Source organism: Neopelma chrysocephalum, unplaced genomic scaffold (assembly GCF_003984885.1).
Source record: "Neopelma chrysocephalum unplaced genomic scaffold, ASM398488v2 Primary Assembly neopelma1_149, whole genome shotgun sequence".
Taxonomy (NCBI): Eukaryota; Metazoa; Chordata; class Aves; order Passeriformes; family Pipridae; genus Neopelma; species Neopelma chrysocephalum.
This window is the reverse complement of record NW_020897811.1, coordinates 788,567-810,099: the sequence shown is the minus strand read 5'-3', so window position 1 is coordinate 810,099 and position 21,533 is coordinate 788,567. Positions and strand designations below refer to the sequence as shown.

At 42.6% G+C, this 21,533-nt stretch overlaps 1 protein-coding gene across 1 annotated transcript in view; it reads right to left on the bottom strand.

Annotated features, from left to right (window-relative positions):
* NTF3 (neurotrophin 3) overlaps nt 1-14,825 on the bottom strand; it is a 55,532-nt gene extending 40,707 nt beyond the window's left edge. The window contains exon 1 of the mRNA XM_027701151.1: nt 14,668-14,825. Within this exon, the coding sequence (XP_027556952.1) occupies nt 14,668-14,685 (18 nt within the window). The 5' untranslated portion in view covers nt 14,686-14,825. The remainder of the gene's footprint in view (nt 1-14,667) is intronic.
* Nucleotides 14,826-21,533: the final 6,708 nt, after the last annotated feature.

Sequence of the window (21,533 nt, the reverse complement as noted above, 5' to 3'; positions counted from 1 at the left end):
TCTAATTTCCCACGCAAAGATTTACAGGTGCTGTATTTTCATTTCAAACTGTTATAAGAACAAGGTCCAAATTAACTACAAATAAATTTTAATTGACATAATATTAAAAGTTAGGACAGAGCTAATGGACTTCAACTGAAATGACGACTGCAATGTTAAAAGTAGCATCGGAAAGACCAAGGCAGAGAATTCCCTGTGGCATAAGAGGTAAGTCTTCAAATTCATTTCTTTCATATTTCTGTGCCTAATTGTGTAGTTTTCAAGAGAGCTGAACAATTAAGAGACAAAAAGATACTGAAAAAAATGCCTTTGCAAAATCATTTATCTTTAGTGTAATTCAGGCCTTGTTGAGACTAGGTTTTGATGTTGATAATTGGCAAAGCTGGGCTGGCGATGAACAAACTTGACACCTGGCTCTCTTCATACTAATCTTTCAGTCTTTCCAGATGGCAGAGTTTACTTTTGTTCCCATCTGTTCCTTTTCAGTAAGAAAAAGGAAGGGAAAACCAAAATTGCTAAAACATTTTATGGCTTTTAAAAGTATCTTTGAGGTTCTTTTCAAGTCCTTTATTCTGGACCACATTCCAGCGCAAGGCTGGTGATGGCACCTACGATTATTTGCCTCAGATCAAAGGTAAAACACTGGTTTCAAATTTCATATTTTGCCTGAGATAATTCGTCTGGATGAAATACATGGATGGAAAAACTGAAAGGGCTGGAGTCACCTCATCAGCACTTACTTGCAAAAAGCGTAGAGAAAACAAGCAAGGAAGCAAACAAACAAGATTAGCCAACATCTCACAGTAGACAGGTCAGAGCAGAATTTCGGATGAAGCTTTGCTAGCTCAGATCTGGAAAACTGTTTCTACACTGAGAAAACTTTTTGTTTGTTTGTTTGTGCAGAAACAACCACTCTCATTTCCCTGGTTATTTCTAATAGTTTCTCTGTTGAGTTCTCAGGTCTTGACTCTGGTCTAAATTTTTACTGCCTCAAGATGAACTTATTCCCTGGGGGTCCATTAGGCTTCTTCCATGTAAGTGGGGTCAGAAATAGGCCTCCGTTAAGCTAGTTATCTCCAGAGCTAGCAACTGGCTATTCAAGAAAATTTAGTAGGAGGAAAATAGAATCTGATGGATGGGAAAAGAGAAAAAAAACCCAACATGAAATCCATCAATGGAAATCTGCCAGGTAACCAGGAAATAATTTTGGATGCTACTTTGTAGTCTATAAGTTTCCATGTATTACTAAAAAATATCAGTTAATCAGTAAAACATTCAGAAAACAATTAGAAGAAACAAGTCTCCCCAAATAGCCATAAATATTTAGGGATATTAATAAATCAAAATGAAAATAATCAAATGTATGGACCTTACTGAAGGAAGGTTGTGGTGCCCATGTGTAATCTGCTCTTGTGAGACCCCGCCTGGAATATTGCTCCATTTCTGGTGCACCCAAAATAAGAAAGACATGGAACTGTTGGAGCAAGTCCAGAGGAGGCCATGAAGTTCATAAGGAGACTGGAGCACCTCCCCTATGAAGCCAGGCTGAGAAGGTTGGGGCTGTTCAGCCTGGAGGAAAGAAGGTTGTGTGGAGGCCTCATGGCACCTTCCAGTATCTGAAGAGGCCTACGAGGAGAGTGGAGAGGGACTTTTCTTCAGGAATTGTGGTGACAGGACAAGGGGGAATGGCTTCAAACTGAAAGAAGGGAAGTTTAGGTTAGATACACAGAAGAAATTGTGTACTGTGAGGGTAGTGAGGCCCTGGAATAGGTTGACACAAGAGAAGTTGTGGAAGACCCATCCCTGGAAGTGTTGAAGGCCAGGTTGGATGGGGCTCTGAGTAACCTGGGCTAGTGGAAGGTGTCCCTGCCCAGGGCAGGGGGTTGGAATGAGATGATCTTTAAGGTCCCTTCCAACTCAAGCTGTTCTATGATTCTGTGATAGCGAGAGGCTGATGACACCTTTCTGTTGCCAGTGCTTTGGCACAGTTCCTGTAGAGGACCAAGAAAATTTCTAACTCCAGTCATCCTAAAAGATCATGTTGTCCTGAGGGAACTGGAAACAGGCTATGGCTTATTTCATGTGTCCCACCAAGCAGCCTGATTATCTGAGAGGATCCTCGGTGTGTTTGCATTGACATGGTGGAGGAAGGGACCACTGTACACAGCAGGATGTATTAAAATCAATCTGCCTTGTCTCTGGCAATCTGTTCCTGGAGATCTCTGCAATGTCATCCAAGCAGAAATAAGGCTACTTATCCTGGTGCAGTTTTGCTAATAGATTGGAGGATCTGGAGACTCTCCATAAGCAAAGGTGCAAGCATCTTAATTTGTATAAAGTTACCTTCTGGAACTCTGCCAAGGTTGTTTCTGGGCTACAGATACATCAATTATCTTTGGCAGATGGTACTAAACCTCTCACAGACTCACAAAATCATTTAGGTTTTGAAGGACCTCCAGGATCACCAAGTCCAATGAGTGCCCAATCCCCACCTTGTCAACCAGCCCAGAGCACTGAGTGCCACATACAGTCGTTTCTGGGATCTCCAGGGATGGGGACTCCACCACCTTTCTAGACAGCCCATTCCGATGTCTAATCACCCTTTCAGTGAAGAAATTCTTCGTGATGTCCAACCTAAACCTTCTCCTGGCACAGCTTGAGGCCATTTCCACTTGTCCTGTTGCCTGGGAGAAGAGACCAACCCCACCTGGCTTACAACCTCCTTTCAGTAGAATGTGAGGAGGTCTCCCCTGAGCCTCCTTTTCTCCAGGCTAAACACCCCCAGCTCCCTCAGCTGCTCCTCACAGGACTTGTCCTCCAGACCCTTCCCCAGCTCCGTTGCCCTTCTCTGGACTCACTCCAGCCCCTCAATGTCCTTCTTGAAGTGAGAGGCCCAGAACTGCACACAGGACTTGAGGTGCAGCCCCACCACTGCAACCTCTTTCTTTTGAGAAAGGGCTGTTCTCCACGAACAAGTTATTTATTAAAGTATTTCTATTACTCTCAGCATTGATACCTTTTATTTTCACTTCTTCCTCAAAGAATGCCATCACAAAAAATGATCTCTAGAAGTTAACTAAAGAAAAATTAAATGGGAACCAAACTGCTACTCTAAAAAGGTCTGTTGCCAGTTGTCCTACTGCCATCCAGGACTGTGTTGTTGCTAATAACTCGTACATGGTAAAGCACTCAATACTGTAGTAATGAATGGCACTCAAGTTGGATGGGGGATGGTATGAAAATTTTAAGTGGAGTGGTGGAAGCCCAGTCACTTGATGAATTTAAAATTAGACATGACAGAGCTTTGAAGAATATGCTATCTGGCTGGCTGGGATCTTAGAACCACAGACCATATTAGGAGATATTAGACTGTGCTAGGAGATAGATTTTGTTGGGTTTAATTCTCCAGTCCTGAGAAAATTTCACTTCACCTTCCAAGCCCAGCAGCTTTCAGACTCTCTTGTGGGGGAACAATATCATGCTCTTGGTTGTTCCAGGTTAACAGGCTTCCCTGGTGTTATCCTTGCAGCTCCAAGTACCAGTTCCCCGGTTTGTGGAAGGCTGGTGTCTCTAACAGCCAACAGATGGGTCAACAAGGACACTGGGTTTTGAGCAAGGGGGAAACCTGCCAGGTTTTTAAACTTTGGTGTCCACGGGGACTTAGTTGAGATTTAGTAGAACAAACAGGGGAATGCTTTGTTTCGGAGGAACTGACAAATTCCAGCAAAAAAAGAAAACAGCAAAGAAAAGGATTTATTGCAATTTTTCTGAACAAATATACCAGTGATCTAATACAGGCATATTTTCTCCCCCTCTCTGATTTCTATGATTCAGCATACTAAAAGGCTTTGGATGTGCATTCATTATTTGGGGAAAAAAACAACAAATATGCAAATTCAAGGTTATAGTCTCATTAATTTTAGCAGGATTGCCTGGGTGCAGCTGAGGGCAGAATTTGGCCTGCAGTCAGGTGGGTTTCCATGTTTGCTCAGCTGGGGACCCCTGATTCTGTGTCAATCAGAAATAAATGCATCGGGTTCAGTGGACGTGCTGGTGTCAAACCAGACACCGAGTCAGTAAAGGCACAATCTGAACTGGAGATGCAGAGAAAGATTAAGGCAAACAAATGAACTCATCAAGGAACAAGTAAACCAACAAAATTTACTTAATGGTGGTTCAAAGGACAGACAACACTAAAACCTCATCAGCTTTTATTTCAGACGAATGAGGCAAATGAGAGCAACTTATGACAAAAATGTTAAATTAACAGGAAGATTTCTTAGTAGAGGAAAGGTAGAAAAAAAAAGAGAAACAATCACTGGACTTTAAAAACATATCTGTTTCCCCAAAACGCAAACTCTTCCAAGGGAGACCACTCCCTATCCTAGCAGATGTGAAAAGCAGCTTTAGCTTCTCAGGGCAAGATTTAACTCCATGAAGCCTTTGTTTGTTTTTGTTTTGTTTCATTAAAATAACACAACAACAACAACAAAAGCTCCACCTGAAACTCATCTCAAAGTAGTATTTAGATTGTTTTACTTTTCTCAGAGACTGTAACAGTTACCCTTTCAACAAAAAACTAAACATAGTTCTTGAGTGTTTCAAACGTATAGAGGCAATTTGAACACAGAAATGGAACCTCTCAGTAGAAAAGAAAAAAAAAAGTCTCTTCCCTGATTGCTTCATGAATAGCTTTTGTATTAATACGTTGTTCTAAGTCCATATAGAGCCCATCTAGGAAGAAAGACATATTAAGTTAATATTTCTAAAGGTGTTCCAGTGGTGAGATGTTTGCTGTCTCTCTCAGAAGTTTTATTTCATAAAAGTCATAGAATCATAAAATGGTTTGAGTTGGAAGGGACCTTAAAGATCATCTCATTCCACCCCCCTGCCATGGCAGGGACACCTTCCACTACCCCAGGTTGTTCAGAGCCCCGTCCAACCTGGCCTTGGACACTTCAGGGGCAGCCACAGCTTCTCTGGGCAACCTGTGCCAGGGCCTCACCGTCCTCATGGGGAAGAATTCTTTCCTAATATCCAATCTAAACCTACTCTCTGTCGGTTTGAAGCCATTCCCCCTTGTCCTGTCACTCCAGAGATGTTATAATACCACTCATTGCTCATCAGATGTAAATGTCTTTCCCTTTTTTTTTTTTCATAGAATCATAGAATGTCCTGAGTTGGAAGGGACCCACAAGGATCATCCAGTCCAACTCCTGGCCCTGCACAGGGCACCCCAACAATCCCACCCTGTGCCTGAAAGCATTGTCCAAACACTCCTTGAGCTCTGTCAGGTTTGGGGCCATGACCACTGCCCTGGGGAGCCTGTTCAGTGCCCCACCATCCTCTGGGGGAAGAAACTTTTCCTGGTATCTTACCTAAACCTCTCCTGACACCACTTCAAGCCATTCTCTCAAGCCCTGTCCCTGGTCACCAGAGAGCAGAGATCAGTGCCTGCCCCTCTGCTTCCCCTCCCGAGGAAGTTGTAACTGCAGTGAGGTCTCCCCTCAGTCTCCTCTTCCCCAGCTGAACACACCAAGAGACCTCAGTCACTCCTCATGTGGTTTAACCTCTTATTTTAAAAAAGAAGTTTATTTTGTTCAAAATCTTGAAGGATCTCACTTCTTCCAGCCTAAGTCATTCGGGGTTTTTTTATGTTACTAAAGAAATTGGTGCTTGAGAGAGAACTGAGATTAGAGATACCTGGTGGTCAGGAAGGACCAGTTGGGACCACTGTGAGGGAGCCTGGCCTGAGCATAGATGCTGCTTGTGTGAGTGACAGAGCTGAGGTGGATGTGGAATACTTCAGAACACCACTGTGATGACAAGATCACAGAATCATAGACTGGGCTGGATTAGAAGGCACAGCAAAGATCATCTCATTCCAACCCCCTGCCATGGGCAGGGACACCTTCCCTTAGACCAGGTTGCTCAGAGCCCCATCCAACCTGGCCTTGGACACTTCTCTGAGAGGAAAGCAGGCACAATTTGTAGGAAAATTCCAAGAGTTGGTCAATGCAACAAAGAGCAAATCTATGGCAATCTTCATGGCCTAGAGGGAGGGCAAGGGCAGTGCTAGGAAGGGCAGGAAGAGGAGGACAAAGAAATCGGATGCCAACCACATATTGACCTCTTCCCATTCACATTCTTGCATGTTTACACTGTCCCTGCACATATGGACATTCAGCTTATATGTGACTCCCTTCTAATCTGCAAAATAAACCTGGCCTGAAAACTGGATGGAAGGCAAAAAACAGAGTCCTGGTAAAAGTAGTGAGGTTGGAGCAGTGTTTGGTGACCTCACACTCCTCTCAGTTGTGTCATTGAGCAGTCTGAAAGCATTAAAGGGTAAAGCTGAAATAAAACAGAACAGGGGAGAAGGAATGGGATGCAAATGGATAGAAAGAATGTAAAGGTTAGAAAAAAATTTTATATAGAAGGACAGAGATTGGTTAGAAAAATGGGCAGAGAATAAGAGATTCCGAAGAGAAGAGCCTAAGATAATAGATCCAGGGAAAATCAATTCAGAGCACCTGTATTAAATTTCAGGGAGGAAGTTGGAAAGGCATAATATTGAAAATTAGCTAGCTGTGATTTAAACAATGAATTAGTGCTATATTTATTAGACAGATGTTCTTTTACAGTAGAAGGAAGACAGGGAAAAGAGAAATAGAGAGTGCAAAAGTCAGTGTAATTACAGAAGGCAGAAAAAGAAATGAAAGAGGTCTCCCGTTTTTGCAACATCACCTTTATTCCTGAATACTCTAGTGCCAAAAAGTTGTGAATGAAATTGAGGGAAGTCAGAAAACTGAAAAAAGTATAATAAAAAATAGATGAAAAAGTTAAAAGAAAAAAACCCCAGCATATTACCTCCATAAGATAAAGAATGGAATTAAACAAAGGACAGCTTAAGTCAATTATTTGAGGAATATATTTAGTAAACAGTGACAAGGAAGGAACATTGCTCAAGATGTTGGGGGATCCAAGTGGAATAACATGCAAATGTGTATAAACAGCAAAGAAAACCTATCCTTTCAGGAGGATTTTTTTATGTTGTGGAATTATCTGCATCATCCATTTGGAAAGTTAGTCATGTAAAACAAGACTGTGCAAATTATTTAAGAAATGAGTGGAGGAATTTTTTTTACTTATCAGAGGAGCTGAAAACATTGAAGTGAATAAATATTTTCTAACTTTTGGATATACAGATCCAGGAAAGATCCCCCACCATATGAAATGACACATCCTTCTGAATGGCCATGGGTTTGTTACCTAATCCAGTGCAAGGTAAAGTTTCTCTGTTTCTAAGGTGGAGTTTATTTTCACTGCTACCTTGCAGTTTGGTTTTGTGCATACCACGTGCTAGGACTGTGTAGGAAAGTGCAGGGAACGCTACAGAAAGGACACACGGAGACACGTTTGCACATTCTTCCAAAGCATTTCTTAAATATTTCTGCCATAGCCATTGCATCTAAGGAACAAATTTTTTATTTTTTACCTATACTGACTATACATTATTTATTTTATTCCCCTAAGGCATCCCTCTTATCATCATCATTTAGCATTTTTGAAACCAATCTCATCACAGATCTCACCATTTAGTGGTACTATGAGTTTATCTCACATCCAGCACACTGGGGAAACTGGTGAAATGTCTCCCTCAGATTTACAAGGTCTGTATTTGATAGCCAAAAACCATAATATCTGATTTGGCTTGAAGCAGAAACAAAACATTGCCCAAAATCCCATCTCTTGAGGGGATAGAGAATGATTTTGTCGCGAGTGTGTCCACCTTCTGGTTGAGGCAGAAGCCACAGCAGAGGATGCTATCTTAGAACTTGTCTAACCACAGAGCTATTCAGAAGCAGCTGTTGGGTTTAAATTTCATGCTCACAACCTGAATTCACTTCAGAGCATAGATAGGCTTTTAAAAATTCACATAGAGCACAAAGCACTTCTTCCTTCTGCAAACTCTGCAGTTCACTGCCAGTTACCTCTGACTATATCGATCTAGAATTCTGGCAAATGTGGGTGACTTTTTGTAGGGCATTGCCTAGAAATACATGTTTTTGAATTAACTAGATTAACACTTTCTCATATGCTAACTCAGCTAATGTAAGATAAAACATGTAAGATCTATAGCAGGGGCAAACTCAAAATAAAGGAATTTATTGCTGGAAGGAGTGAAAGAGCAACTGAGAAGAAGCCCATTTATTGCAGTGGTTCCATTATGGGTAAAATGCACAGTGGGAGCACAGGAAATGTTGGAGGAGTGCTGCAAATCTTTCCTTGTAGGATGCAATTCCCCAAGAGCGTTTCCATCACCTCTGGTGTGTGTTTGATATAGACAACACAGAAGGACCTTGTTCTACAGAATCTGTATATTTACATGGTTAGGAAGTGGTGACTCCCTCTGAAGTACCAGCAGACTGGCAATGAGACATGTACACTGGTTTCCCAGCACTGCCTGATGGAGACATGGAATACTCTGTTATCCTTTCCATGTGCATTGAAATGCAACCAGTGCATTCCTTCTCTGAGCCCCAGGTAACTCCCAACAAACTTTGTTTCAGTGTGTTCTGACACACAATCTTCCCCAACACACCAGCATCCTCAATCACACACATCTTCATAACACATTCCCTCAGATGGAAATTTTGAACGCCAGCTTAGAAGCCAAACTGGGAAAGACCCTTTTGCCTGTGTGTGAAAAGGTGAAGAGAAAAGAGAGGCAGAGGAAGATAAGAGAGGAAGGAGTGTATGGTCCTGCTCTGACCTTTCAAATGCTTGCTGCCCTGAAGGAAAGGACCACCTTGCTTAGTTTACTTTGACCATGTGAATAAAGAAGGAGACTTAACTGAAGTGGATGCTTGAGTGTGGTATTTCTTTTAAGGGAAGTATAATCTTCCTTGAGGCTTTCTGTGGGGGAGTCCCTTTCCCCTATGGACATGATACAATCAGGAACATAGCTGTGTGTATTCCCTCTAGCACTCATTGCACAACCTTGAAACTACTCCACATCCACCCTTATGGCTTCTCTCTCCACACGCACATCCCATCTGTCCCCTCAGAAAGTGCCTTATCCCCACATCCCCCACCGACAGATGCACGAACACTCTCCCACACAGGAACAGCTGCCATCCACCTCTGTCATCCCTGCCCACGCCACTCTGCTTTCCACTGTCCACTCCCAGTCACCACCAGGGGACACACACACATGGCCCTGCACCAGAAACATCTGCAGGGACACCCAGATGTCCCAGCCCTTGCAAACAGATTTCTCTGGTTGTGTCATGGCTGCAAAGGAGTCCAGGCAGGCACAAACACCCCCCACACAGCTCAGTTGTTTTCACTTTGATCCCTTTCCTGAAACAATCCAGAAGGAATTGTACCCATCAGTCCCCTTCCCTTTTCTCAGCCAGCTGGCAGGTGGATGCCATGGTTTGGTTTTTATTTTCCCAGAGGCCAGGCCATCACCCTGGGTCACACTGGTGGCAGTGGGCTGAGCAGGCTGTGGCCTGTGGTTCATCCAAGCTGAATCCCAGTGTCTGGGACTGCATCTCCCCCTCATGGACAAATGCTCCACTGTCCCTACCACCTTCGGCCTGCCATGATGGGAAGTTAACTCCCACCACAGGAGAAAGGTGCTTTCTGCAGACAACAACCAGCTGTAAGCAGTGCCAGGAAAACTATCCAGCTGGAGAGCTTGAGCTGGACTCCACAGTGGGAAATCAGTGTAAAAAAACTAGGACAATGGGTTCCCTACACAACCCATGGCTACACAAACATTAATTGTCTATTATTTTACAGGCTGCTTATCTTTTTTAGCAGGAATGGATCCTTGGAATAAACAGGAAAGGGACCCATGAACCATGATCCATGTGACTTATGGTATGCAGGGTCTGGGCTCAGAGGCTTCAACTTTTAAGCTTAGAGGTTCTTTGTGATCAGTCTGACTTCTTCCAGTGCAAGTCTCCCAGGATTACTCACAATCTTGTGACCAGTTACGGGTGGAAATGAGCACTGTCCTACCCAGTGCTTAAGAAGACACTGAAGCCTTAGGCAAGCTGGACAATTTGAAGATGTTCATAGAACACATTTGAAGAACAGATGCATTTGTTTTGAAGGGAAAGAAGTTCTTAGTGTTTCTCTCTCACACCCAAGAGGTATCCTATGTTTTCAACCTTCAACCAACTGCACTGCTTCAAGCCATGGATAAAGCTAGTCCTGTTTCCTTTGACTGACATCTGTAGTCCTTGTGTGCACTTCAGCCCAATGGTTGTTCATCCAAGAACCTTGTTAACTACCCAGTAGCCCTGATAACTTGTCCTAGAGAAATCCCCCTGCCTTTTTGTGCCAGCAGCACTGAAATTTTAACTCACAAAAACAAGCTACATTAGTATGCTTCAAAATGAAGTTGGTTTAAACATTGTAGTTAGACATACTAGGATTTTCTCAGGATTATTCAGCAGTTTTTCACAAAAAAAAACCTGCAAAAAAAAATCTCTGGAGGAGCGTCTGCTTACTGTGCAAGTCAAGCAGAAGGCAAGTACCTCTAGCACACGTTCAGTGCTACCCACGCACCAAACCATTTTCTCTGTTAGTCATCTTTCCCTACCCTCCTTCTAAATGCAAACATTGCTTTCTTAGCACTCACGAAACTCACCTCTGTGCTGTGCCTTACATAAGTGATTTCGACACGGAGCGTTGTGCCACAAGCGCGGTGGACACGTGATCCTCCAGTCAGCCTCTGAAAGCCATCTTACCCCCCAGCACAGCTTCCTGGGTGGGTGTTTGGAACTTCAAGGCCTTTGCAGCACTCCAGGACACTTACACGCCCTTAAAGGGCTTCAGCTTCTTCCTGCGTTGTTCTCGTCTTGTGCTCCCCTCTGCAAGTCCATCAGTCGCACAAGCACAACACTCACTGGGTGTATCTGTCCCCAGCCCTCACACAGAACCAGCATCCCATATATCCATGCACTCATCGTCAATGACTATATGGATTTACCTGTGCCTCTTGCTTTCTCTCCCCCTGCACTGAACTCCCAGTCTGCTCTCATTCTGCTCTGCATGCGTGTAGGGCCCCTTGCACACTCAGCCTGCCTTAAACTAAGAGGCAGATAACTACACATGGCTTAAACCGTCATCATAAACTTTTTCTCACTCCTCATCACTCTTCCCTCCCCCATAAGTGGTTTTCCTTTCTCCCAGGCCCCACACCCAGGTCTGCAATCCTCACCTGTGCTTCCCTCATTTATTCAGAGCATGCTGTGTGCACAAATCTCTCTTATCAGGCACAACTTTTCACTCCTTTCACCTTTCTTTCCACAGCCCTCGCGAGCAGGCACAGGCTGACAGGTACCTTCCTCCCTTACACACCATTGTGTGTCGACCTACGCTGAGCTTCTCACCCCTTGTAACATGAACTGTCATTCCCATTCACTTCCACTTCATGCCCTACAGCTCCCAACTTCACTCTCCTCCCCACAAACTTCACACTTCGCTTCTGACCTTAGCACAGCCATGTGGCTTATACAGCCCTCCAGGTAGTTTTCCCTCCCATTTCTTCTCCTCCCACCCCTTGATATCTTTAGTCATTTCTTCATGAGCACATTTGTTCCATTCCCTCTTGTTGTTTCGCTTCGCCAGTACCTACCACAGAGATATAAACACATTTGCTACGTCTGTTGTAACAGAAAATTGCTCTTCTTTTGTGTGTGTGTGTGTGTGTATGTGTTCTCCTCCTCCCACAGTCTTCACATTATTCCTTACTCACCATTTTTTGCCTCAAATGATTTGCCTGTAACATGTTGCCAGTTCTTTCCCTGTGTTACCCCACCTGCCCAGTCAGGAGGCATCCTCTGTTCTGCTGACCAAACCACTACAGCACCATTGCATTATTTCCTCTCTTTGCCTACTAAACAATACAACCCTAAATTTCCTCTCACCCTCTGCTCTATTGCCCTGTGTCTCCTCTAAACCACCTCTTGCTGAGGCATCTTTACAGAAAACCCAGCTCTTCATTTCTTCCTCATTCATGCCTCCTACATTTCTTACTTTTTCCCCATTCTCATTCTTCTCAACACCTGCCACGTCTTTATATTCTTGTTCACCCTGCCCCTATGATTTCCACTGTCTTGAATTTCCTCACAGCACCTTCCCATGGCTTTTTCTCCAGTTCCATCTCTCCCCTGTATTCAGTCAGCACACTCCAGCAGGTTTCCAACCTCCTCTGAAATTTCTCTAATCAGCTACCCCTTCTCATACTTATGGGACCCTAGATCCTTTTTCCCTCATCTCACCATATCTCCATCCAGCTCATTTTTTCCTCTGCATTCCTGTTCTCAGCACGTTTCCACCACCATGCAAGCCTCCCCTTTCATAGCACCTTCCTTGTAAACACATCCTCGTATCTATTTCTTGACAGAATCAAAGGTGTCTCCTTTTGACGCCCCCCACGAGCATCATGTAGCCGATTATTTTCCATACCTCTCTCCAAATAGCCAATAGTTCACATTTTAATTCCTCCTCCAAACATCCTTTGTGCCCTGAGCTTTCACCTTTCTCCCTCCACTCCCACTCCATACCCAACCTCCCCCTTGCAGACCCTGGCACCCTTGTTTGTCCCTTTCATATCCTCACCCAGCCTCCAGTCTGTACCTTTTGCCATCTCTCTCAAGTGTTACTTCCCCTTCCGAGCTTCTACACTTTTTTCCACCCACAAAGATCCTCTTTTTCCAGTTGACTTGCAGCAGTTTCCCTTTTAAGCCGACCACCTTTGCACAGCTCACCTGCCCTTATCACCCTGATGCACAACAATAATACATAGCACTTTATTCCTGGTATATAACACTTTCCCTTCAGACTCCTTTTACATATCTTTATATGTACAATTTCATTTTTCTTTCCCTGAGGAAAAAAAAAAGAAAGAAAAAACCAAACAACCCACAACAGAACAAACCAAACAAAACCTCCTAAACCTATGTGTTTTGCATGCCTCAACATACAGCACCCTTCTCCACAAAGCACTCCCCTCCTGGCTCTGCTGGTCCATCCTCTTCTCCCCGTGTTTTGGGTCCACCACCTGCAATCATGCCTAGTTTTCCTTCCCCCACCATGCTCACACACAGAGCTCCTGGTACTGACACGTGTATCTAAGACCAGTCTTTTTACTACTAGCAGCTGGAACCATGCTGAACTCCCTTCCATTCTCTGCTGCTTTTGTCTGCCTTGACACAAAGCAAGGCTTTTTTTTGCCTTTTTTTTTTAAATTATTATTAGATTTTCCTTTTTTAGGTGTTTCTTGCACCACTCCTCCACTTACAGGCTTGCACAGATCAGGTATTTCTGTGCCTGAGAATGTCTCTCCTATTTGTCTGGGTATTTTCCTGAAGGCACAACGTAAAGGCAAAACTTTACATACCATTTCCACTCCTCATGCAACAAATCACACAAGCCTGAGAGCAAAGAGTGCTTTCTGAAAGGTTGTAGCTCATAACAATTGTCTGGACCATATAACACACATCCCTGTCTATTTAAAAAGGGGGAAGGGGGGAGAAGCAATCCCCCTCACACACACAGACTCATCTCTAAATAACTGGTTTTGCAATATAGGAACCAGAGAATGTGCACATAGCAGCCCTATTCAATCCAAAATATCCATCTCTCCAGATACTGCATATTTATAGTTCAGGAGATAGGACCAACACAGAGCTTTCCCGTTTATTTTAATGAAGGATTAAGAACTGATCAGAAAACTATCTGAACCATTCAAGGACTTTTTCCCCTCTTGGCTAAGAGCAGTTTGGTGTCTCCATAAGGACTCGCCAGTAACTGACGCTCTAAGCTGCATTTCAGCTGTTTAGATGAGAAACAGCTTTCTATTTTGCTCTCTATATGTGCATCTATGTTGATTAGTTGTACGCTGCATTCCTAGAAGGAACTTACCAAACACTGGAACCTGCAGCGTAGGAATAGTTTCCCTGCCATCCTAGCACAGAGTGAGTGTTTCTTTTCCACCTAGACACAGATGTGCAGGGAGTCTTTTGATCTCCAGTTCCTCGCAGAGAATTTAGTGTTTGGGTTTGAGGAGAATGAGGATTGATTCAGAGGTCATGAATAGGGTTTCCAGGGTCTGGCACGCACGCACACAAAAAAAGAAAGCTCCAGTGAAGCTGGTTACCTGAGACAGACGAGGTCTAGAAATTGGGAATTTTGACTTTGCTTGTCAGGGGCTCTAACTTTGCCGGAGGGCGAGCGTGCTATGTACTGAGGCTGGTTCTTGCAAATCCACGGTCAAGACTTTCAACGCCTTTTGTTATATCTGAACTTGCTCATTTCCCTCTTAAAAAGAAAAGTCTCCCTTTGCTTTTGCCCCTTAAATCAGAGACTCCTTTAGCACCTCGTATTTATCCTCTGCTGTTTTCTTGCCAGGGACCCGAACAACAGCGTGAGGAGCCGCAGGAGAGGGGAACCTCAGGACTAAACTGTAGGGCAAGTAGGGGTGGGGGAAGGAGGAGGCACAATGGGAAAGGCAACATGTGGGACAGATCTACTGCTTACAAGACCCCCACCTCCTCCCCATTATACTTCTTTAAAAGACCCCTCTCCCCCCCTCCCCTCCCCGCCCTCTTAGGACCCTATAAGAAAACGTCAAATTTCCCTTACCGTGGTAGGAGTAACCATGGCATCCGTGTGAATGTTTCCAGAAAAGTCGACATGAAGAGAAAGGTGGATGTAAATACGTTCATTCAAAGTCCCAAAGTTGGTCTGCTTGGGTTGTGCAGAGTTGCTCTATGGGAGAGGAGCCTTAAACTCTGAGTCCCGTGAACATAATCTGCTCGATTATAACAAACCAGCTCAGCCAGATGGCTCTGTGCTCCGTGGATTAACCCCTTTATTGCCACACTCTGCTTTCTCTACCTACCATTTATAATAACATCTCCTGGCTGGGGAAATTCAGAGAATAAGGCATTTTTTTGAAAATGACAAAACCGTTGTAAAGGTCATTTTTCTCCTAAAAAAAACATCTTGTGCCTATTTTCTTTTTTTTTTTTTAAATCCAATTGACGGTCTTATTCCTCTTCCTGGCAAAATCTTTTCATATTATTAAGAACAGTATTAGCACCAGGGAACATTTTGGAGAATTCTTTTGTTAAATCATAACCATCTCTTCCAGACAGCAATTCTCAGAAGATGAGTATTTTATTGCAGGAATGTCTCTGTGTTTGCACTCTAATGGTCCATGCACTCCCCCCACCCCCCTCTCCCCTATGCTCTCTCTGTCTCCCACATGCACACTGACACACATGCACACATTTTGCTCAAACTGCCAGCATGTGCTGCTATTCTTACCCATATTCAGAAGTCATTATAGGACATGTAAAACAGGTGAAATAGAGACACAGAACTAGAATGCCACGAGCTCTCTCGCTCTGGTTCCTCTTTTTGTTTTCTTTTTTTTCTTTCTATCATTTGTGAATCTTAAGACAAATTTATTTCTTTGCTCAGCGTTTCTGTCAATGAAGTCACCCACCATGACACAAAAATAAGTGTTGCAAGAAACACCCACTGTTAAGGACAGACCTTAGGATGGATTTGTGTCCATTCCTCCTGTTTTGACTTGCAAATTAGTCCATTAAGTAAAGGAAGGGAAGTGCCAAAAACATGGAAAGTTCATCAGCAACCAGCAGCGACTGGTTTTTCAAACTTTTTATTTAGAGTGATCACTCACAGAGATGGCTGATAAATTTAGCTGCATGCCTCAAAGTCTCCCTCTAAATTTACATGCTTAAGTCATCTTCTGTTTGATTCAAACATAATTGAGCAAGTCATAACCAAAAGAACGTGGTCATATAAGATGTGATACAACACTTTAAATCTTAAGGGTTGCCAGATTGTTTCCTTAAAGAATACTTCCTTTACTAGCTAATGGAGTTTTTTCTTTTGCTATTTAACTAAAGAATTTTTCCTTTTTCCCCTCCCTGTGTAAAGATGATTGGCCCTCTCATTCTGCCAAAGCATTGTACCATCTTCTTTAAGACATTTCAATCTACCTAGAGAGTCATCACAGTTTTGTTGAAATATTTTCCACCATGGATTGAAATATGGGTGATGTTGATTGTTGTTGCCCTTTACCTGAATTTTTTCAGCCATAGAATTATACTCTCTAGGGACTTGACAATTTGTATCTGTCTCATAAATTCTGCCTGAATCGCTTGTTCCCTTTGACTGCTGAGAAGGAAAGAGTCATCTTCCACCACTGCCTCCTAAGAATTCTCTACTAAAACTTGCTGCTCTGCCAGTCAAAAAACCACTCAAACTTTGAATAATTTCTCGAATCGATGGGTTTTGTATTCACCCTGTGCCTAAATGCTGTTTTCATCCTACTTAGTGCTTTTTCAGCTAAGAGGAGGGAACTAGAATTAAATCCTGTGAGTCCCCCACCCAGCCCTGGTACTGCAGTCAGATCTGAGAAATGCCTAAAATGTGACTCAGCTTTTAATCTCCTGAAGTAGACAAACAGTGCTAGGAATAGAAGAACTTTCCTGTGGCTGGTGAACGTTCCTCTGGAGGCAGGCAAAGGGTTAAGCATGTGAAGGCAACCCTCACCCGGGAACTTCGCATTTGCAGCAAGCCCAGTTAAAAAAAAGAAGCAAAAGGAGAAGTCCAGAAGCAAATGTCCTGGGCAGAGGGGCTGCCTACCTTTGGTGGGAGGCAAACCTATCAGAGCACAAGTGGAGGGGCTTTGCCCTGTGTCTGGGTCTGTGGGCAATCAGAGGCCTTGTAATTTGAGACGTGACACCTTAATCTTGCCAAATACGTGTGCGCTGCAAAAAGCATTGTAGGCAGGGTGTTTTCACAGCTATAGAAAATGGAGACATGTTTGGTCCTTCAGGTTTTCTAACCTTTCTCCTACAGATGTTTCTGTTGTTCAGAAGCTGCTTCTTTCTACATATTTTCACCTTTTTATCCGTTATTCTGGGGGTGGGGTGTTTTTTTCCTGATGCTAACCCTTAGCAGAAACGGATTTCTTTTATGCTTTAAACGTGTTTCTGAATTTTTTATGAGAAGCAATCAAGCTCCAGAATGGTCACCTTATTTCATCTGTTGCCCTTGGGTCTGAGGTTCTGACATGGCAAAATAAAAAAAAAAAAAAAGTTACTTTGAACAAGAACAAGGCTCTGTTCTGCCTTGAAGAATCTGAAATATTGCTCAGAGCATGCTGTGGAAAGTCATCTTTGAATTTTGGTGGTTTTAATTGGAATAATTAGTAGACATTGATCTGATTAATTAGGCACTTGACCAGACTTCAAAACATGTGATATTTTATATACTTTGAAGACATGTATTTTTCTCTGTGCATTAACAGATATTACTGTGATTGCGTTTGATGATAAAAAATTGAATATTTATAGGGAAGATATGCATGTGAGTATGCAAATAGATAAAAATTTTATTGGGTTTAATGCATGCCTTGGGCCATTCGAAAAGCAGGGAGTGTGTGTCATAATGTTTAGCTTTTGCAACAGCACCACTTTGTGGTTGAAATCCCAAATAGATCCCGAAAGGGGAAATGACTGTAGGGACACCATATGAGCCTCAGCAAGTTTGAGCAGTTCCCATGGTGGTTTTATATCCATCGACAAACACATCTGAGATGGAAATATGTTCCAACCATGTGGTCCTCCCTTCATAAGAAGGTAGTTTTGAAGTAAAGGCAAAGAAGAAGAAGAAGCAGAAGTAGAAGATTAGCTCTGAACATTTTGTCTTAGATCTTCAGTGCAGGAGGCTGTTCATCTTTCCAATGTCAAAATCACTTTTGTTCAGGTTTCCAGAATTTATTGAAGGGTCTGACAACACCTCTAGAAGAGATTTCTTACTTGAAATGTGCTGCAAATGCTTCGTTAAAAGTAAAAATGAATTCAAGTATGGTTTTATGTGGTAGAAACGGTGGTGGGAAAGAATAGGTTATTTTAAAAAATATTTATTTAAACATTATGTTAATATTGTTTTAAGACTACCAATGGTGCCATTTCATAGCTGAAAGAATTTCTGAAACGGCATTGGGTTTCTATACAGAATCCCAGAATCACAAGAAAGGGAATGTTGGAAGAGACCACAGAGGGTCATCTGGTGCCACCTCCCTGCTCCAGCAGGGTCATCCCAGAGCACGTGGCACAGGATTGTGTCCAGACAGCTCTGGAATATCCCCAGGGAGGGAGACTCCACACCCTCTCTGGGCAATCAGTTCAGTGCTGGGTCACTGCACAGCAAAGAAGTTCTTCCTCATGTCCAGCTGGAACTTCCTGGGCATCAGTTCCTGCCCGTGGCCTCTTGTGCCATTGCTGGGCACCCCCGAGCAGAGCCTGGTCCATCCTCTGCCCCCTCCCTGCACACACTGACACACATGGATGAGGCCCCCTCTCAGTCTTCTCTTGAGCCATCATATACACTCACATTTGGGTTTTCCTTGCCCCCAGGCTAGACAAGTGAGAAAAATTAAATAAAAATTCCAAGCAGGATTCACAAACAAGGTCAAACTCGGTTCTGATACGGATTTCTTGGATGTTGTCTTCTGCAGTTTTTCCTCTTTCTCAAAAAGAAATAATCTGCTAAATTCTCAAAATAGTTACAACAGCTCATAAGAATTAGCATGGTAGATCAAGGATGGCACAGGGGCAAACAGGTACCCAGAGCTGTGGCCATGCCAAGAGGTAGGACGGGCAAAATGCGTGTAAATAACCAGGAATGACAGTCAGACCCTAAAAGCCATTACTCTTTAGACCTCTTCCTGAAACAAGACATTTTACAGTTTGCTTTTATGCAGTTCACCTGCAAACCTATTTCTTTGACAGAGAATGAGCAAAGTGAGATTAGATGGGATTTTTAAAATAGAGTTAATTAAAATAATAAGCAACAGACTATTTTGCATCTACTAATTACAACCACTAGTACTTTTTTGTGAGAAATGTTTTACATACACACAACACAGCAGTATTCACCCCAAATTTTTAAGTGTTTTACAAATATTTTTCATTTCAAAGTTTCCCTGTTGCTTGGAATGTAGGGATCTGTACTCCTATATCAAAATAAAGCCATATATTAAGTAATATACAAGAGGGGACTTACACTTGCCACTTGCTGTGTTTTGGGATTAGATTTATGGATGATTACAAATAATGTGCTACATCATTTATTAGCTTAGGACATATTTTGGACTTACTTATATTTTTTACTTACTTATTTGCCTTTTTCTGATGGTATCTAAATTTTTTCAGAGATGATCTTTATTGCAGGAGCAATCCAGAATTGCTGCAGCAGGACCGAGTTAGTTGATGATAGGCAACATTTTGGGAAATAAAATCTATTCCTTGTTACCATAGGCATACTGTTGCAACCCCTACTCATTTGTTATGATTACCAAACTGTAAAAACAAATCCTAAGAAAAAAATCCTAAGAAAAAAAAATCAAATTAAAGCTATATGAAGAGGTTTGGTTCCAGTATTTACTCTGGAACTGGGAAAAGATGCCTTCAGTTTTTGATGGTTCAGTTTTTAATGTTACTCCCAGCAACAGCATCATTCTTTTTTGAGGAAGAAAAATTCCAATCTGGGACGTATAAAGAGATGCATAAAGCACTTTGGTAAGATGTCAGCTGGGATGCAAGATCCAGCTCTTATCATATCCAAATCAGAGAAGACCTGGAAAATGACAGAAGCAATGATTAAATGATATATTAACATGATTAAATATAGTTTAAAACACACAATATGATGAAAAATGAAAATTGGAATTGCTTATCAAGATGAGAAAACTTGCCAGGTGTTATGATTGAATACTTTGAGCAATTCTGCATCTCCAAGAGAGCAGATCATATCCTGAACCACTGGGAAAAGAAATTGCAGCAAGATTTAGTCAAGTTGGACATGAGGAAAAAGCAGAGCCCAAGCTCCACATCTGGTTGCCTTATTGAAGGTCCACCCCAATAGAGTAAAGAAAACCGTCAGGACCCACAAGGCTGTAATGGATCCTGCACTGAGGCAAGGCAAGGGCTAGATAATCTCTCTCAGCCCATCTTTCCCATAACTACATGACTTAGAACATCTTTGAAAATCAATATTTTCAGGAACATCACGTACTTAGGACTCCGACCAAGGTTTGGAAGAAAACTTCCCAGTGAACTCATTCAGGAAGTTTTTATTAAATATTCATATCTTTGGTTTGGGACATAAAGTGTTGTTGTCACTGGGGGAATTTTCCCAGTAGGGAGGTAAACCACGGGATTGCTTTTCCCTCCTGGACTGATGCTTCTGTATCTTTCAGGTGCAGCGGAACCTCAATAATATCAGAAGCAACTTGAAAGTGGATGAAGAGAAAGAAGATAAGAAGTTTAACTTTTTCAAAATAAAAATATCTGCCACGAGGTCAAGCAGTCCCAGAGTGAAGGGCCTCAGAGCATTGCTGGTTTCATCATCTGTGTCTGTTAGATCCAAGCAGACAATTTAACCCATCACTGAAATGAAAGGCTCAGTTCCACAGAATACATCTGATCATACTCCAGCCGCTGGGAAATGTGTCCTGATTTTTGTGTTTACATTCCCACTCTTACTGTCAAATAGAAGTGTCCTTCTCATTTGTCAGTACCAGAAGAAATAGAAAATAGGTCAAAGCAAAGAAAGGAAGGTTGGATAGTAAAACACTCCACGAAAATCAATGCTCCCCAGCCTTGCTCGCTCCCTTGCATGCAGAACCAAAAGTTGGTGTAACAGTGGAAATGCAATTGGGCAATGATTATTTTCATAAAATAATTTAGTTAAAGTTCCTCTTTTGTTCCAAGGTTATGTCTGTCAGAACAGAAAAAAAATGTCTTGATTCAAAATACAGCTGACAAGGTGTATTTAAGAGCAGAAGTCAGCTTTTGTAGTCAGTGAGACATTTCTCAGCGCTGGCTTGTATCCCCTGTAGTCAGTACTTGTGTGTTCTGACCTTACAAGGCAATTTTATTTGAACTAAAGCAATTTTTATTCAAACTTTTTATCTGATAGATGCTGATGCCCATTTGGCTGAGCTTCTACATTTTAATTCTCTAAAAGCTTAGTGTGAAATCACATCTGCTGGAGGAGGGGCAGGGCAGCAAACGTGGTATGGATCAACTTTCAGGCAGCCGAAAGCTGAAGTCCTGTTTGAGCTAATGCAGATGTACAGGCAGGGGGGTTTAACAACTCTAGGCCAAAGTATGCTCTCTGTCAATCCTGGCCTATCTGTTTTTACAAAAATAAGGTATTTCCCAAGCCTGGTAAACTCATGTCGCTTTCTAAATACTCTTCAGGGTCTATAGAAAAAACATTTTATTCATCTTCCTACAGTATTAAGTTTAAGCTCACTGTGATTGCCTGTGAATTAATGAACTGTTCAGAATTCCCTGGATTGATTTGGGACTGTTTCAAGTGATGGTCCCCCCAGCAGCTTCCAGGCAGGTCTGGCAGCTGGACCACTCCAAATCAGTCTCTGTGCCTCCACCCTCTCGGAG